Here is a 15,387-nt window from a genome sequence, read left to right on the forward strand (position 1 = left end):
TGGAAAGTTACAGTTTCCATAATACCCATAAAAGTCAATAGATTGTTTTCTTATTTCCAAGTGCTGTAAAGCAAATCTCTGGGAATACAGATGCAGAAAGAAGGCATCCCTAATACCCTCATTTCATACTTTCCAATTCTCCTAGAAAGGTTCCCTAAAAAGGGGGACTCCTGAAACCCCCTCGGAGTAAGGCCGCTTGCAGATGACCGTGCTGCAACCAGCCTGCCATGAATTAAAAGTACAGGTGGGATACATGTCCCCCGTGTGCCGCCCGTGCATGGGCCGTGCTTCCACGGCTTCTTTTATCAAATGAATAGGAGCCATGGAAACAAGGCCGCAAAATAGGACAGGAATAGGACCTGTTCTATATTTTAAGGCCCAAATTGTCAGCCGTCATTTGGGATAATGAAATTCATGGTCATGTGTACTGGCCCATAGAAAGAATGGGTCAGTGTGCTATCTGTGAAATACACGGCCACGGTCATCTGCAACCGGCCTAACAGTTCCTTTATGGTTAAAGCCCCAGCTAGTGAACTATAGCCAAAAAGCACTGCAGGAAAAAACACAGGGGTAATGCATTGCAGTTTTTCCTAAAGCGCTTTTCACAATTATACCTATGTGGAAACCACCATAGTTTCCGTAGGTATACTTGACATGCTGCGTTTTCCAAAAAAGCGATGGTTTTTGAAATTGCAGCATGTTTGCGGATAATTTTATGCAATGTATGGATGGGATTAGCCAGAATCCCATCGACTTTACAGGTAATGTAAAAAGCCGTGGCCTTTACGCTATGTGGGGTCCCTGGCCTATATGTGACTTGGGTACTATTTAGTCATATCCGAAAAGGAGGCATAGCCAGTACATTCAGGCACCAAAGGGGCCTAGTGATATTCCAAGAGGATGTAGCAAAGCCTCAAAGGGGTATGGTCATGCTAATAAAACTTTTTGTAGTGTAGTGTACTCACTGTTCTCCTGGATTTCCTCATACAAATTTTGGCAAGTATGCCCCATATACTATATAATATGGTAAGATCAAATTTGTACTGTTTCTAGGGATCCATTTGTAAGGTCATCGCTATTTTCCCTTTAAGACAGTATTTATAAATTGTTGTGATTTATTTGTTTATGGCAATATCCTTGTATATACTTCTGGATTTTTTTCATGGACCTCAGTAGTCCATGACATGAAACACAGTTCTTACTGAGAGCTTTGGTATAACAGTGATCTTCATTCCCAGCACATCCACATGATAAACATGTTTTGAGACAACAAGTGTTTCTAATGGGTATATTCACATGGTGCAGTTGAGTTTTAGGAGTTGGGTTAAAATTGCATGAAAACTGCATAGGAATAAACTGCATGAAGTTCTGATGTTAATTTTGGAGCAGTTTTTAATTTTACAGTTGAATAATTTTAATAAAATACAATATGTTTCACCTGTAAAATCATGAAACTCCACTAAAAACAAGAAACCTCCATGCATTAGGCTGACCAAAGTGCTGGATAAGAAAGACAGAAAGAAAGAAAGCTATTGAGGCATGCTATACATGCTATACATTACATAGTGTATTTCCTTCATTCCATTGTAAAGTTGCCATAGGTAGTAGGTATATATCTGGGACAGACATATGTTAATATTCAAAGGCTTTTTTTATACAAACAAACAGAAAACTTGCTGTTTCCAATGTATTACAGATTTACCATATGTCTGGGTTTATGTCTTTTTATAATGCAAATTATTATTAGCAACTATATGCATACATGTGCATAGCAGACATTTACCCCATCTAAAATAGAGGCAAAAATTGGATTTATTAAAAGGATTTATTCACAAAAATGATAAGCAGTTCTATGTCTGAGATTGTGAATGTGGTGGGAACCAAGCCAAAGATATTCTTTCCTTAACTGCTGGATCTTATGAAGATTTACTAACACATCATCCTGGTATCCCAATATAAGAAAACTTCAACATCTCCTTACCTTATTCCTGCTATCATAATGCACAGAACATCTTCAAGGATATAGCAGAAGGACCATGGAATAATGTGTGGATCTGTCAAGAAAAACAGGAATTGACACATATGTATACATAAAAGCAGCTGAAATAGAGACCCTCACTTAAGAATACCTGAAGAAGAAGAAGAAGAGCCTGAGGACATCACACCAACTGTACAGCTGCAAAGCTTAACCCTATCTTCACAACTGTCAAGACAGTCAAAGGGACCTAACACTTATAGGATTGGGAAACCTAAAGTCCCAGCTTTAAAGAGTGAACATTTTCTTGCTGCAAGACTTTAAGAACAAAACAGGGTATACATTTACTGAATAGTCTTTAGGACATAAAGAATAAAAAATAAAAAAAAACTAGAATGTAGAACAAGAACAAACACTGACCTGTGAGATATGGAGGAAGGAGGTCTGATGATGTGCAGTGAAAGCCCACTATGGAGGCTGAGGAGTATTATAACCAGTAAATGCTGACCACAGAACCGGCAGAGAATAGTAAGAAGAAAGTACTGAATCAGATATCATGGGTGGGTGGGCTCTGTCTAGAGAAATGGGGAAGGGTCAAACCTACACACACTTGAATAAACAGAAGGATTATAAACACATGTCTTTGCAGTGTATTACAGCTACACACTAGTGATGTGAGATGGAAGGATGAAACATGCACTTTATATACCTTATGCTATATATTATATACCTGATATACCTGATATACCTGATATATATACAGTCCTATGAAAAAGTTTGGGCACCCCTATTAATCTTAATCATTTTTAGTTCCAAATATTTTGGTGTTTGCAGCAGCCATTTCAGTTTGATATATCTAATAACTGATGGACACAGTAATATTTCAGGATTGAAATGAGGTTTATTGTACTAACAGAAAATGTGCAATATGCATTAAACCAAAATTTGACCGATGCAAAAGTATGGGCACCTCAACAGAAAAGTGACATTAATATTTTGTAGATCCTCCTTTTGCACAGATAACAGCCTCTAGTCGCTTCCCGTAGCTTTTAATCAGTTCCTGGACCCTGGATGAAGGTATTTTGGACCATTCCTCTTTACAAAACAATTCAAGTTCAGTTAAGTTTGATGGTCACCGAGCATGGACAACCCGCTCTCAAATGATCTGAAAACAAAGATTGTTCAACATAGTTGTTCAGGGGAAGGATACAAAAAGTTGTCTCAGAGATTTAACCTGTCAGTTTCCACTGTGAGGAACATAGTAAGGAAATGGAAGACCACAGGGACAGTTCTTGTTAAGCCCAGAAGTGGCAGGCCAAGAAAAATATCAGAAAGGCAGAGAAGAAGAATGGTGAGAACAGTCAAGGACAATCCACAGACCACCTCCAAAGAGCTGCAGCATCATCTTGCTGCAGATGGTGTCACTGTGCATCAGTCAACAATACAGCGCACTTTGCACAAGGAGAAGTTGTATGTGAGAGTGATGAGAAAGAAGCCGTTTCTGCAAGCACGCCACAAACAGAGTCGCCTGAGGTATGCAAAAGCACATTTGGATAAGCCAGCTTCATTTTGGAAGAAGGTCCTGTGGACTGATGAAACAAAGATTGAGTTGTTTGGTCAAACAAAAATGTGTTATGCATGGTGTCCAAAAAAAAGCATTCCAAGAAAAACACTTGCTACCCACTGTAAAATTTGGTGGAGGTTCCATCATGCTTTGGGGCTGTGTGGCCAATGTCGGCACCGGGAATCTTGTTAAAGTTGAGGGTCGCATGGATTCCACTCAGTATCAGCAGATTCTTGAGAATAATGTTCAAGAATCAGTGACGAAGTTGAAGTTACGCCGGGGATGGATATTTCAGCAAGGCAATGATCCAAAACACCACTCCAAATCGACTCAGGCATTCATGCAGAGGAACAATTACAATGTTCTGGAATGGCCATCCCAGTCCCCAGACCTGAATATCATTGAACATCTGTGGGATGATTTGAAGCGGGCTGTCCATGCTCGGCGACCATCAAACTTAACTGAACTTGGATTGTTTTGTAAAGAGGAATGATCCAAAATACCTTCATCCAGGATCCAGGAACTGATTTAAAGCTACAGGAAGCGACTAGAGGCTGTTATCTTTGCAAAAGGAGGATCTACTAAATATTAATGTCACTTTTCTGTTGAGGTGCCCATACTTTTGCACCAGTCAAGTTTTGGTTTAATGCATATTGCACATTTTCTGTTAGTACAATTAACCTCATTTCAATCCTGAAATATTATTGTGTCCATCAGTTATTAGATATATCAAACTGAAATGGCTGTTGCAAACACCAAAATATTTAGAACTAAAAATGATTAAGATTAATAGGGGTGCCCAAACTTTTTCATAGGACTGTATATCACCTCCACAGGAAGCACATAAACTCAAAATAACAGATGGTTAGATAAATAGATAGATGGACAAGTGCAGTGGCGTAACTAGGAATGGCGGGACCCCGTGGCGAACTTTTGACATGGGGCCCCCCCGACACCAAAGATCTCGACTGAGTCCCTCCTACGCATTCCTGCGCGCTCTATTATGTCCCATAGTGGCCCCTGCACACAGTATTATGTCCCTTAGTGGCCCCTGCACACAGTATTATGTCCCTTAGTGGCCCCTGCACACAGTATTATGTCCCTTAGTGGCCCCTGCACACAGTATTATACCCAATAGTGGCCCCCTGCACACAGTATTATGTCCCATAGTGGCCCCTGCACACAGTATTATGTCCCATAGTGGCCCCTGCACACAGTATTATGTCCCTTAGTGGCCCCTACAGGACTAAATACTGTCACCGCTGACCGCTATACCAGGACAAATTGTGGATAAAAAAAAATCTGGTCCTGTGCATTACAATTTAGTAACTCCATGTGCCTCATATTAATAGCAGTTAACCCCATCATCTCCCTCACATTAACCCCTGTCTGCCTCACCATAAGAGTTACTGATATGTGAGAGACATGGAGGTAATAATAAAGTATCTTCATTACTATTACCCCCAAATGTCTCACATATCAGTAACTCTTATGGTGAGGCAAACAGGGGTTAATGTGAGGGAGATGATGGGGTTAACTGCTATTACTATGAGGCACATGGAGTTACTAAAACACAAGTAATCCCCCCATATGCCTGATAGTAATAAGTAACCCCAGTACGTACCTGTGTAGCTTCAGTTTCATTTTCCTGGAGCAGCTTCTTCCTCTTCTCTTCTGTGCTGGACGGCAGGGATAAGCCCCGCCTCCTCCTCTCATTGGTGGGCAGAGGACAGCAGAGAAAGGGAGGGGGGAGAGAGGGGGGGGGGAACGTCCTGCAGCGCTGACAGGAGCCAGAGCTGCAGCTCCTGTGTCTCAGCCGTTGCTGCAGCTTCGGGGCCCCCTGTTGGTGGAAAGTATTCCACCAACAGGGGGCCCCGATCATTATACTCGGGGGTCCGAAAAGACCTCCGAGCATAATGATAGCAGCGGTAGCAGCTGTCACCGGGCCCCTAATGTCCCGGGCCCTGTGGCAGCTGCTACCGCTGCTATGGTGGTAGTTACGCCACTGGACAAGTGAAATGATTGATACCATATACATCAATATATGATCGATAGATTCTCCAAATAATAATATAGGAAATAATATAGATATAAACAATACTATTAGACGTGTTATGTTTTTTTTCCCTTATGTTATATTTTTAAAGTACTGAATTAGATCATGGCTCAAGTAGGTCATAGCTAGAGAAATGGGTCCTATAGATAACAATGTTACAGCATATTTAGTCACTTTTGTCTAAATCCATACTCACTGACGGACTGAGATGCGTAGGGCCCAAAAGTAAGGTTCATGCTAGGAGTCAACTGTGCAGCTACATACAGATATCGTATGATTCTAATTATATCGATCAAATCACAAATTACTAAAATCATGTACATGGGAAGAATATGCAAATCTGACTTCCATCATGTAATTAGGAAGCCAGTGCCTCAAGAATCCACACCGATAGAGGGCGCTCACTGAGAATGTGCAAGTCTATCTTCAATGATGTAATTAGGAAGACAGAGACTCAGTCAAGCAAACCAATAGAGGGCGCATGTAGCCATACATCTTTTTCTGGCCTGGGGCCCTGTCACTAGCCTGCTGCCTGGCTCTTGCTTTATACATGGGCCCTCTTGGCAGTAGGCCTCAGGCATCACCACCACGCAGCAAGGTGATTTGTGATTGGAGCCCCCACAGTGACGCTATGAAGGCAGCCCTAGGGTGTGAGGACGGTGAGCAGCCTAGCTTTGTATCTTGATATCATTTCAGCCACCAAATGCATCTTCAAATATATAATGATAAAATGAGTAGCTTGCTTCACATATGAATACATAGGCTGCCTATCTGTACATGTTCTGTCAATATACAGTGCCATTTGTCGATCAGGCAAGGTGTGGGGGCCCACCCTGACTCAGGGGCCCAAAGGAGGATCCCTCTGTACCCTGTGGGTCAGTCCAAGCCTATTTTTTACTTCTGCCCCCAATTTTTGGCATAGTTTTGGTACTATCCTCTTTTTCTCTAAATCCCACCACTTAGATCTGGTTTCCGCGCTCTGCACTCTACTGAAACAGCTCTCACAAAAGTCTCTAATGATCTACTAAAGGCTAAATCCAATGGTGACTTCTCTCTTCTTATTCTTCTGGACCTCTCTGCAGCTTTTGACACTGTTGACCATCAACTTCTCCTCACTATGCTCCGCTCAGTCGGCCTCAATGACACTGTGCTCTCCTGGTTCTCCTCTTATCTCTCAGACCGCACTTTCAGTGTATCATTTGCGGGCTCTGTTTCCTCCCCTCTTTCCCTTGCTGTTGGGGTTCCTCAGGGCTCGGTCCTCGGCCCCCTGCTTTTTTCTCTCTACACAGCCCCCATTGGACAAACCATCGCCAGATTTGGCTTCAGGTACCATCTTTATGCTGATGACACCCAATTATACACATCTTCCCGTGACATCACCCCTGCACTCATACAGAACACCAGTAACTGTCTCTCTGCTGTCTCTAATATCATGTCCTCGCTCTATCTGAAACTAAATCTCTCTAAGACTGAACTACTACTGTTTCCACCATCTAACAGATCTGTCCCTGATCTCCAGAATACGCCCTTTCCTTACCAGAGATACACTAAAGACACTTATTGTCTCTCTGATTCATTCTCGCCTTGACTACTGTAATTCCTTACTTATCGGTCTTCCCCTCACTAAACTCTCCCCTCTACAATCTATTCTGAATGCATCGGCCAGGCTCATCTATCAGGCTAGACGCTACAGCGATGCCTTCGGTCTGTGCCAGTCACTACATTGGCTGCCTATTCATTATAGAATAAAATATAAAGTTATTACTCTCATCCACAAGGCTCTCCATAATGCCGCACCTCCCTACATTTCTTCCCTCATCTCTGTCTACCGCCCAACCCGTGCTCTCCGCTCACTCAATGACCTAACACTTACATCCTCTATTATCAGAACCTCCCATGCTCGTATACAAGACTTCTCCCGAGCTGCACCACTTCTCTGGAATGCTCTACCCCGGACAATAAGATTAACTCTCAACTTCTACAGTTTCAAACGCAAACTAAAGACTAGAGATGAGCGAACAGTGTTCTATCGAACTCATGTTCGATCGGATATTAGGCTGTTCGGCATGTTCGAATCGAATCGAACACCGCGTGGTAAAGTGCGCCATTACTCGATTCCCCTCCCACCTTCCCTGGCGCCTTTTTTGCTCCAATAACAGCGCAGGGTAGGTGGGACAGGAACTACGACACCGGTGACGTTGAGAAAAGTAGGCAAAACCCATTGGCTGCCGAAAACATGTGACCTCTAATTTAAAAGAACAGCGCCGCCCAGGTTCGCGTCATTCTGAGCTTGCAATTCACCGAGGACGGAGGTTTCCGTCCAGCTAGCTAGGGCTTAGATTCTGGGTAGGCAGGGACAGGCTAGGATAGGAAGGAGAAGACAACCACAACAGCTCTTGTAAGAGCTAAATTCCAGGGAGAAGCTTGTCAGTGTAACGTGGCACTGACGGGCTCAATCGCCGCAACCCAGCTTTCCCAGGATCCTGAATGGAATACACTGTCAGTGTATTCCCGTATACCCGATATATACCCCGATACCCGTTCCAACGGTGTGCCCCCCCACCTTCACCCCAGAAATACCCTGCAAGTCCCCTAGCAATAGAATTGGGGCTATATACACCCACTATTTTTACTACTGGTATACAGTGCCATTGTCTGACTGGGAATTCAAAGAATATATTGGGGTTATAAATACCCTCATTTCTTGCTACTGCCATATAGTGCCAGTTTCTGACTGGTAATTCAAAGAATATATTGGGGTTACGTGCACCCACAATTTTTACTACTGGTATACAGTGCCATTGTCTGACTGGGAATTCAAAGAATATATTGGGGTTATAAATACCCTCATTTCTTGCTACTGCCATATAGTGCCAGTTTCTGACTGGTAATTCAAAGAATATATTGGGGTTACGTGCACCCACAATTTTTACTACTGGTATACAGTGCCATTGTCTGACTGGGAATTCAAAGAATATATTGGGAATACAAATACCCTCATTTCTTGCTACTGCCATATAGTGCCAGTGTCTGACTGGGAATTCAAAGAATATATTGGGGTTACGTGCACCCACAATTTTTACTACTGGTATACAGTGCCATTGTCTGACTGGGAATTCAAAGAATATATTGGGAATACAAATACCCTCATTTCTTGCTACTGCCATATAGTGCCAGTTTCTGACTGGTAATTCAAAGAATATATTGGGGTTACGTGCACCCACAATTTTTACTACTGGTATACAGTGCCATTGTCTGACTGGGAATTCAAAGAATATATTGGGAATACAAATACCCTCATTTCTTGCTAATGCCATATAGTGCCAGTTTCTGACTGGTAATTCAAAGAATATATTGGGGTTACGTGCACCCACAATTTTTACTACTGGTATACAGTGCCATTGTCTGACTGGGAATTCAAAGAATATATTGGGAATACAAATACCCTCATTTCTTGCTACTGCCATATAGTGCCAGTGTCTGACTGGGAATTCAAAGAATATATTGGGAATACAAATACCCTCATTTCTTGCTACTGCCATATAGTGCCAGTTTCTGACTGGTAATTCAAAGAATATATTGGGGTTACGTGCACCCACAATTTTTACTACTGGTATACAGTGCCATTGTCTGACTGGGAATTCAAAGAATATATTGGGAATACAAATACCCTCATTTCTTGCTACTGCCATATAGTGCCAGTTTCTGACTGGTAATTCAAAGAATATATTGGGGTTACGTGCACCCACAATTTTTACTACTGGTATACAGTGCCATTGTCTGACTGGGAATTCAAAGAATATATTGGGAATACAAATACCCTCATTTCTTGCTACTGCCATATAGTGCCAGTGTCTGACTGGGAATTCAAAGAATATATTGGGGTTACGTGCACCCACAATTTTTACTACTGGTATACAGTGCCATTGTCTGACTGGGAATTCAAAGAATATATTGGGGTTATAAATACCCTCACTTCTTGCTACTGCCATATAGTGCCAGTTTCTGACTGGTAATTCAAAGAATATATTGTGGTTACGTGCACCCACAATTTTTACTACTGGTATACAGTGCCATTGTCTGACTGGGAATTCAAAGAATATATTGGGAATACAAATACCCTCATTTCTTGCTACTGCCATATAGTGCCAGTTTCTGACTGGTAATTCAAAGAATATATTGGGGTTACGTGCACCCACAATTTTTACTACTGGTATACAGTGCCATTGTCTGACTGGGAATTCAAAGAGTATATTGGGAATACAAATACCCTCATTTCTTGCTACTGCCATATAGTGCCAGTGTCTGACTGGGAATTCAAAGAATATATTGGGGTTACGTGCACCCACAATTTTTACTACTGGTATACAGTGCCATTGTCTGACTGGGAATTCAAAGAATATATTGGGAATACAAATACCCTCATTTCTTGCTACTGCCATATAGTGCCAGTTTCTGACTGGTAATTCAAAGAATATATTGGGGTTACGTGCACCCACAATTTTTACTACTGGTATACAGTGCCATTGTCTGACTGGGAATTCAAAGAATATATTGGGAATACAAATACCCTCATTTCTTGCTACTGCCATATAGTGCCAGTGTCTGACTGGGAATTCAAAGAATATATTGGGGTTACGTGCACCCACAATTTTTACTACTGGTATACAGTGCCATTGTCTGACTGGGAATTCAAAGAATATATTGGGAATACAAATACCCTCATTTCTTGCTACTGCCATATAGTGCCAGTTTCTGACTGGTAATTCAAAGAATATATTGGGGTTACGTGCACCCACAATTTTTACTACTGGTATACAGTGCCATTGTCTGACTGGGAATTCAAAGAATATATTGGGAATACAAATACCCTCATTTCTTGCTACTGCCATATAGTGCCAGTTTCTGACTGGTAATTCAAAGAATATATTGGGGTTACGTGCACCCACAATTTTTACTACTGGTATACAGTGCCAATTTCTAACTAGTAATTCAAAATGCGCAAGGCTCCCGGAAAGGGACGTGGACGAGGCCGTGGGCGAGGTCGGGGGAATGGTTCTGGGGAGCAAGGTAGCAGTGAAGCCACAGGGCGTCCCGTGCCTACTCCTGTGGGGCAGCAAGCATTGCGCCACTCCACAGTGCCAGGGTTGCTTGCCACATTAACTAAACTGCAGGGTACAAACCTTAGTAGGCCCGAGAACCAGGAACAGGTCTTGCAATGGCTGTCAGAGAACGCTTACAGCACATTGTCCAGCAGCCAGTCAGACTCTGCCTCCTCTCCTCCTATTACCCAACAGTCTTGTCTTCCTTCCTCCCAAAATTCCGAAGCTTTACAGAACAATAACCCAAACTGTCCCTGCTCCCCAGAGCTGTTCTCCGCTCCTTTCATTGTCCCTCAACCTGCCTCTCCACGTCACGATTCCACGAACCTAACAGAGGAGCATGTGTGTCCAGATGCTCAAACACTAGAGTCTCCTCCATCTCCGTTCGATTTGGTGGTGGATGACCAGCAACCCACCCTCATCGACGATGATGTGACGCAGTTGCCGTCAGGGCATCCAGTTGACCGGCGCATTGTGCGGGAGGAGGAGATGAGACAGGAGTTGGAAGAGGAAGTGGTGGATGATGAGGACACTGACCCGACCTGGACAGGGGGGATGTCAAGCGGGGAAAGTAGTGTGGATGTTGAGGCAGGTGCAGCACCAAAAAGGGTAGCTAGAGGCAGAGGCAGAGGTCAGCAGCTTAGGCGAAGCCAGGCCACACCCGGAATCTCCCAAGATGTTCCAGTTCGTACCCAGCCCCGAAAAACTCCCACCTCGAGGGCACGTTTCTCGAAGGTGTGGAGTTTTTTCAAGGAATGCGCCGAGGACAGATATAGTGTTGTCTGCACAATTTGCCTCTCGAAATTGATTAGGGGCTCTGAGAAGAGCAACCTGTCCACCACTTCAATGCGCCGTCATTTGGAATCCAAGCACTGGAATCAGTGGCAGGCAGCAACGGCAGGACAAAGGCCGCCTGCCGTTCACGCCACTGCCACTGCCTCTGCCACTGCCTCTGCCTCTGCCACTGCCACTGCTGACTGTGCTGGCGATGCACTCCAGAGGACGAGCCAGGACACCACTTCATCTGCCTCCGCCACTTTGTTGACTTCTACCTCATCCTCCCCTGGTCCTGTCTTATCTCCTTCTCCTGCACCATCAAAGGCACCATCAGGCGTTTCTTTACAACAACCCACCATCTCTCAGACATTGGAGCGGCGGCAGAAATACACTGCTAACCACCCACACGCGCAAGCCTTGAACGCCAACATCGCTAAACTGCTGGCCCAGGAGATGTTGGCGTTCCGGCTTGTTGAAACTCCCGCCTTCCTGGACCTGATGGCAACTGCGGCACCTCGCTATGCCGTCCCTAGCCGTCACTACTTCTCCCGGTGTGCCGTCCCCGCCTTGCACCAGCACGTGTCACTCAACATCAGGCGGGCCCTTAGTTCCGCGCTTTGCACAAAGGTCCACTTGACCACCGACGCGTGGACAAGTGCATGCGGACAGGGACGCTACATTTCACTGACGGCACACTGGGTGAATGTAGTTGAGGCTGGGACTGCTTCCCAAACTGGCCCGGTGTACCTCGTCTCCCCGCCTAACATTCCTGGCAGGGACACGAGAAGAACACCCCCCTCCTCCTCCTCCTCTACCGCCTCCTCCTCCGCCACCGCCTCCTCCTCCGCCACCGCCTCCTCCTCCGCTGTTAGATTGACCCCAGCTACGAGTTGGAAACATTGCAGCACTGGCGTTGGTAGACGTCAGCAGGCTGTGCTGAAGCTGATCAGCTTGGGGGACAGACAGCACACTGCCTCCGAGGTGAGGGATGCCCTCCTCGATGAGACGGCAATATGGTTTGAGCCGCTGCACCTGGGCCCAGGCATGGTCGTTTGTGATAATGGCCGGAACCTGGTAGCAGCTCTGGAGCTTGCCGGACTCCAACATGTTCCATGCCTGGCCCACGTCTTCAACCTAGTGGTGCAACGTTTCCTAAAGAGCTACCCCAATGTTCCAGAGCTACTGGTGAAAGTGCGGCGCATGTGCGCCCACTTTCGCAAGTCGACAGTAGCCGCTGCTAGCTTAAAATCTCTCCAGCAACGCCTGCATGTGCCACAACACCGGCTTTTGTGCGACGTCCCCACACGCTGGAACTCAACGTTTCAGATGTTGAATAGAGTGGTTGAGCAGCAGAGACCTTTGATGGAATACCAGCTACAAAACCCTAGGGTGCCACAAAGTCAGCTGCCTCAGTTTCACATCCATGAGTGGCCATGGATGAGAGACCTTTGTGACATCCTACGGGTCTTTGAGGAGTCCACAAGGAGGGTGAGCTCTGAGGATGCGATGGTGAGCCTTACAATCCCGCTCTTGTGTGTTCTGAGAGAATCCCTGATTGACATCAGGGATAACTCAGATCACACAGAGGAGTTAGGGATAGCATCCGATCCGTCACAGCTGGAGAGTAGGTCCACACATCTGTCCGCTTCACTGCGTTTAATGGAGGAGGAGGAGGAGGAGGAGGAGGAGGAAGAAGAGTTGTCCGATGATGTGATGGTGATACAGGAGGCTTCCGGGCAACTTCGAATCGTCCCATTGTTGCAGCGCGGATGGGTAGACATGGAGGATGAGGAGGAAATGGAGATTGAACTTTCCGGTGGGGCCAGAGGAGTCATGCCAACTAACACTGTGGCAGACATGGCTGAGTTCATGTTGGGGTGCTTTACAACCGACAAGCGTATTGTCAAAATCATGGAGGACAACCAGTACTGGATCTTTGCTATCCTTGACCCCCGGTATAAAAACAACATCTCGTCTTTTATTCCGGTAGAGGGGAGGGCCAATCGCATCAATGCTTGCCACAGGCAATTGGTGCAGAATATGATGGAGATGTTTCCAGCATGTGACGTTGGCGGCAGGGAGGGCAGTTCCTCCAGTAGGCAACCAAGTTCTCACCGGTCCACACAAACGAGGGGCACACTGTCTAAGGTCTGGGACACCTTGATGGCACCCCCTCGCCAAAGTGCCGCCACGGAGGGTCCTAGTGTCACCAGGCGTGAGAAGTATAGGCGCATGTTGCGGGAATACCTTTCCGACCACAGCCCTGTCCTCTCCGACCCCTCTGCGCCCTACACGTATTGGGTGTCGAAGTTGGACCTGTGGCTTGAACTTGCCCTATATGCCTTGGAGGTGCTGTCCTGTCCTGCCGCCAGCGTCCTATCTGAGAGGGTGTTCAGTGCAGCCGGTGGCATCATCACTGACAAGTGCACCCGTCTGTCAGCTGAGAGTGCCGACCGGCTCACTTTGATAAAAATGAACCACCACTGGGTAGAGCCGTCATTTTTGTGCCCACCTGTGTAAAGCACCCCAACATGAAACTCCATGTCTGTACTCAACCTCTCCAATTCCTCCGCATCCTCATACTCATCCACCATAAGCGTTGCACAATTCTGCTAATACTAGGCTCCCTCCACCCTGATTTCCCCCAACTCTGCTGGTTAGAGGCTCCCTCCACCCTGATTTCCACCAACTCTGCTGGTTAGAGGCTCCCTCCACCATGAATTTGCCCAAACTGGGCTGTTTAGAGGCTCCCTCCACCATGAATTGGTCCAAACTGGGGTTTTTAGAGGCTCCCTCCACCATGAATTGGTCCAAACTGGGCTGTTTAGCGGCTCCCTCCACCATTAATTGGTCCAAACTGGGCTGGTTAGAGGCTCCCTCCACCATGAATTTGCCCAAACTGGGCTGTTTAGAGGCTCCCTCCACCATGAATTTGCCCAAACTGGGCTGGTTAGAGGCTCCCTCCACCATGAATTGGTCCAAACTGGGGTTTTTAGAGGCTCCCTCCACCATGAATTGGTCCAAACTTGGCTGTTTAGAGGCTCCCTCCACCATTAATTGGTCCAAACTGGGCTGGTTAGAGGCTCCCTCCACCATGAATTGGTCCAAACTGGGTTTTTTAGAGGCTCCCTCCACCATGAATTGGTCCAAACTGGGGTTTTTAGAGGCTCCCTCCACCATGAATTGGTCCAAACTGGGCTGTTTAGCGGCTCCCTCCACCATTAATTGGTCCAAACTGGGCTGGTTAGAGGCTCCCTCCACCATGAATTTGCCCAAACTGGGCTGTTTAGAGGCTCCCTCCACCATGAATTTGCCCAAACTGGGCTGGTTAGAGGCTCCCTCCACCATGAATTGGTCCAAACTGGGGTTTTTAGAGGCTCCCTCCACCATGAATTGGTCCAAACTTGGCTGTTTAGAGGCTCCCTCCACCATTAATTGGTCCAAACTGGGCTGGTTAGAGGCTCCCTCCACCATGAATTGGTCCAAACTGGGTTTTTTAGAGGCTCCCTCCACCATGAATTTGCCCAAACTGGGCTGTTTAGAGGCTCCCTCCACCATGAATTGGTCCAAACTGGGCTGGTTAGAGGCTCCCTCCACCATGAATTTCCCAAAACTTGGCTGTTTAGAGGCTCCCTCCACCATTAATTGGTCCAAACTGGGCTGGTTAGAGGCTCCCTCCACCATGAATTTGCCCAAACTGGGCTGTTTAGAGGCTCCCTCCACCATGAATTGGTCCAAACTGGGTTTTTTAGAGGCTCCCTCCACCATGAATTGGTCCAAACTGGGCTGTTTAGAGGCTCCCTCCACCATGAATTTGCCCAAACTGGGCTGGTTAGAGGCTCCCTCCACCATGAATTGGTCCAAACTGGGCTGGTTAGAGGCTCCCTCCACCATGAATTTGCCCAAACTGGGC

At 45.8% G+C, this 15,387-nt stretch overlaps 1 protein-coding gene across 1 annotated transcript in view; it reads right to left on the reverse strand.

The window, feature by feature from the left end:
• LOC142200740 (collagen alpha-4(VI) chain-like) overlaps positions 1 to 2,067 on the reverse strand; it is a 149,722-nt gene extending 147,655 nt beyond the window's left edge. The window contains exon 1 of the mRNA XM_075271308.1: positions 1,982 to 2,067. Within this exon, the coding sequence (XP_075127409.1) occupies positions 1,982 to 1,998 (17 nt within the window). The 5' untranslated portion in view covers positions 1,999 to 2,067. The remainder of the gene's footprint in view (positions 1 to 1,981) is intronic.
• Positions 2,068 to 15,387: the final 13,320 nt, after the last annotated feature.

Source organism: Leptodactylus fuscus, chromosome 4 (assembly GCF_031893055.1).
Source record: "Leptodactylus fuscus isolate aLepFus1 chromosome 4, aLepFus1.hap2, whole genome shotgun sequence".
NCBI lineage: Eukaryota > Metazoa > Chordata > Amphibia > Anura > Leptodactylidae > Leptodactylus > Leptodactylus fuscus.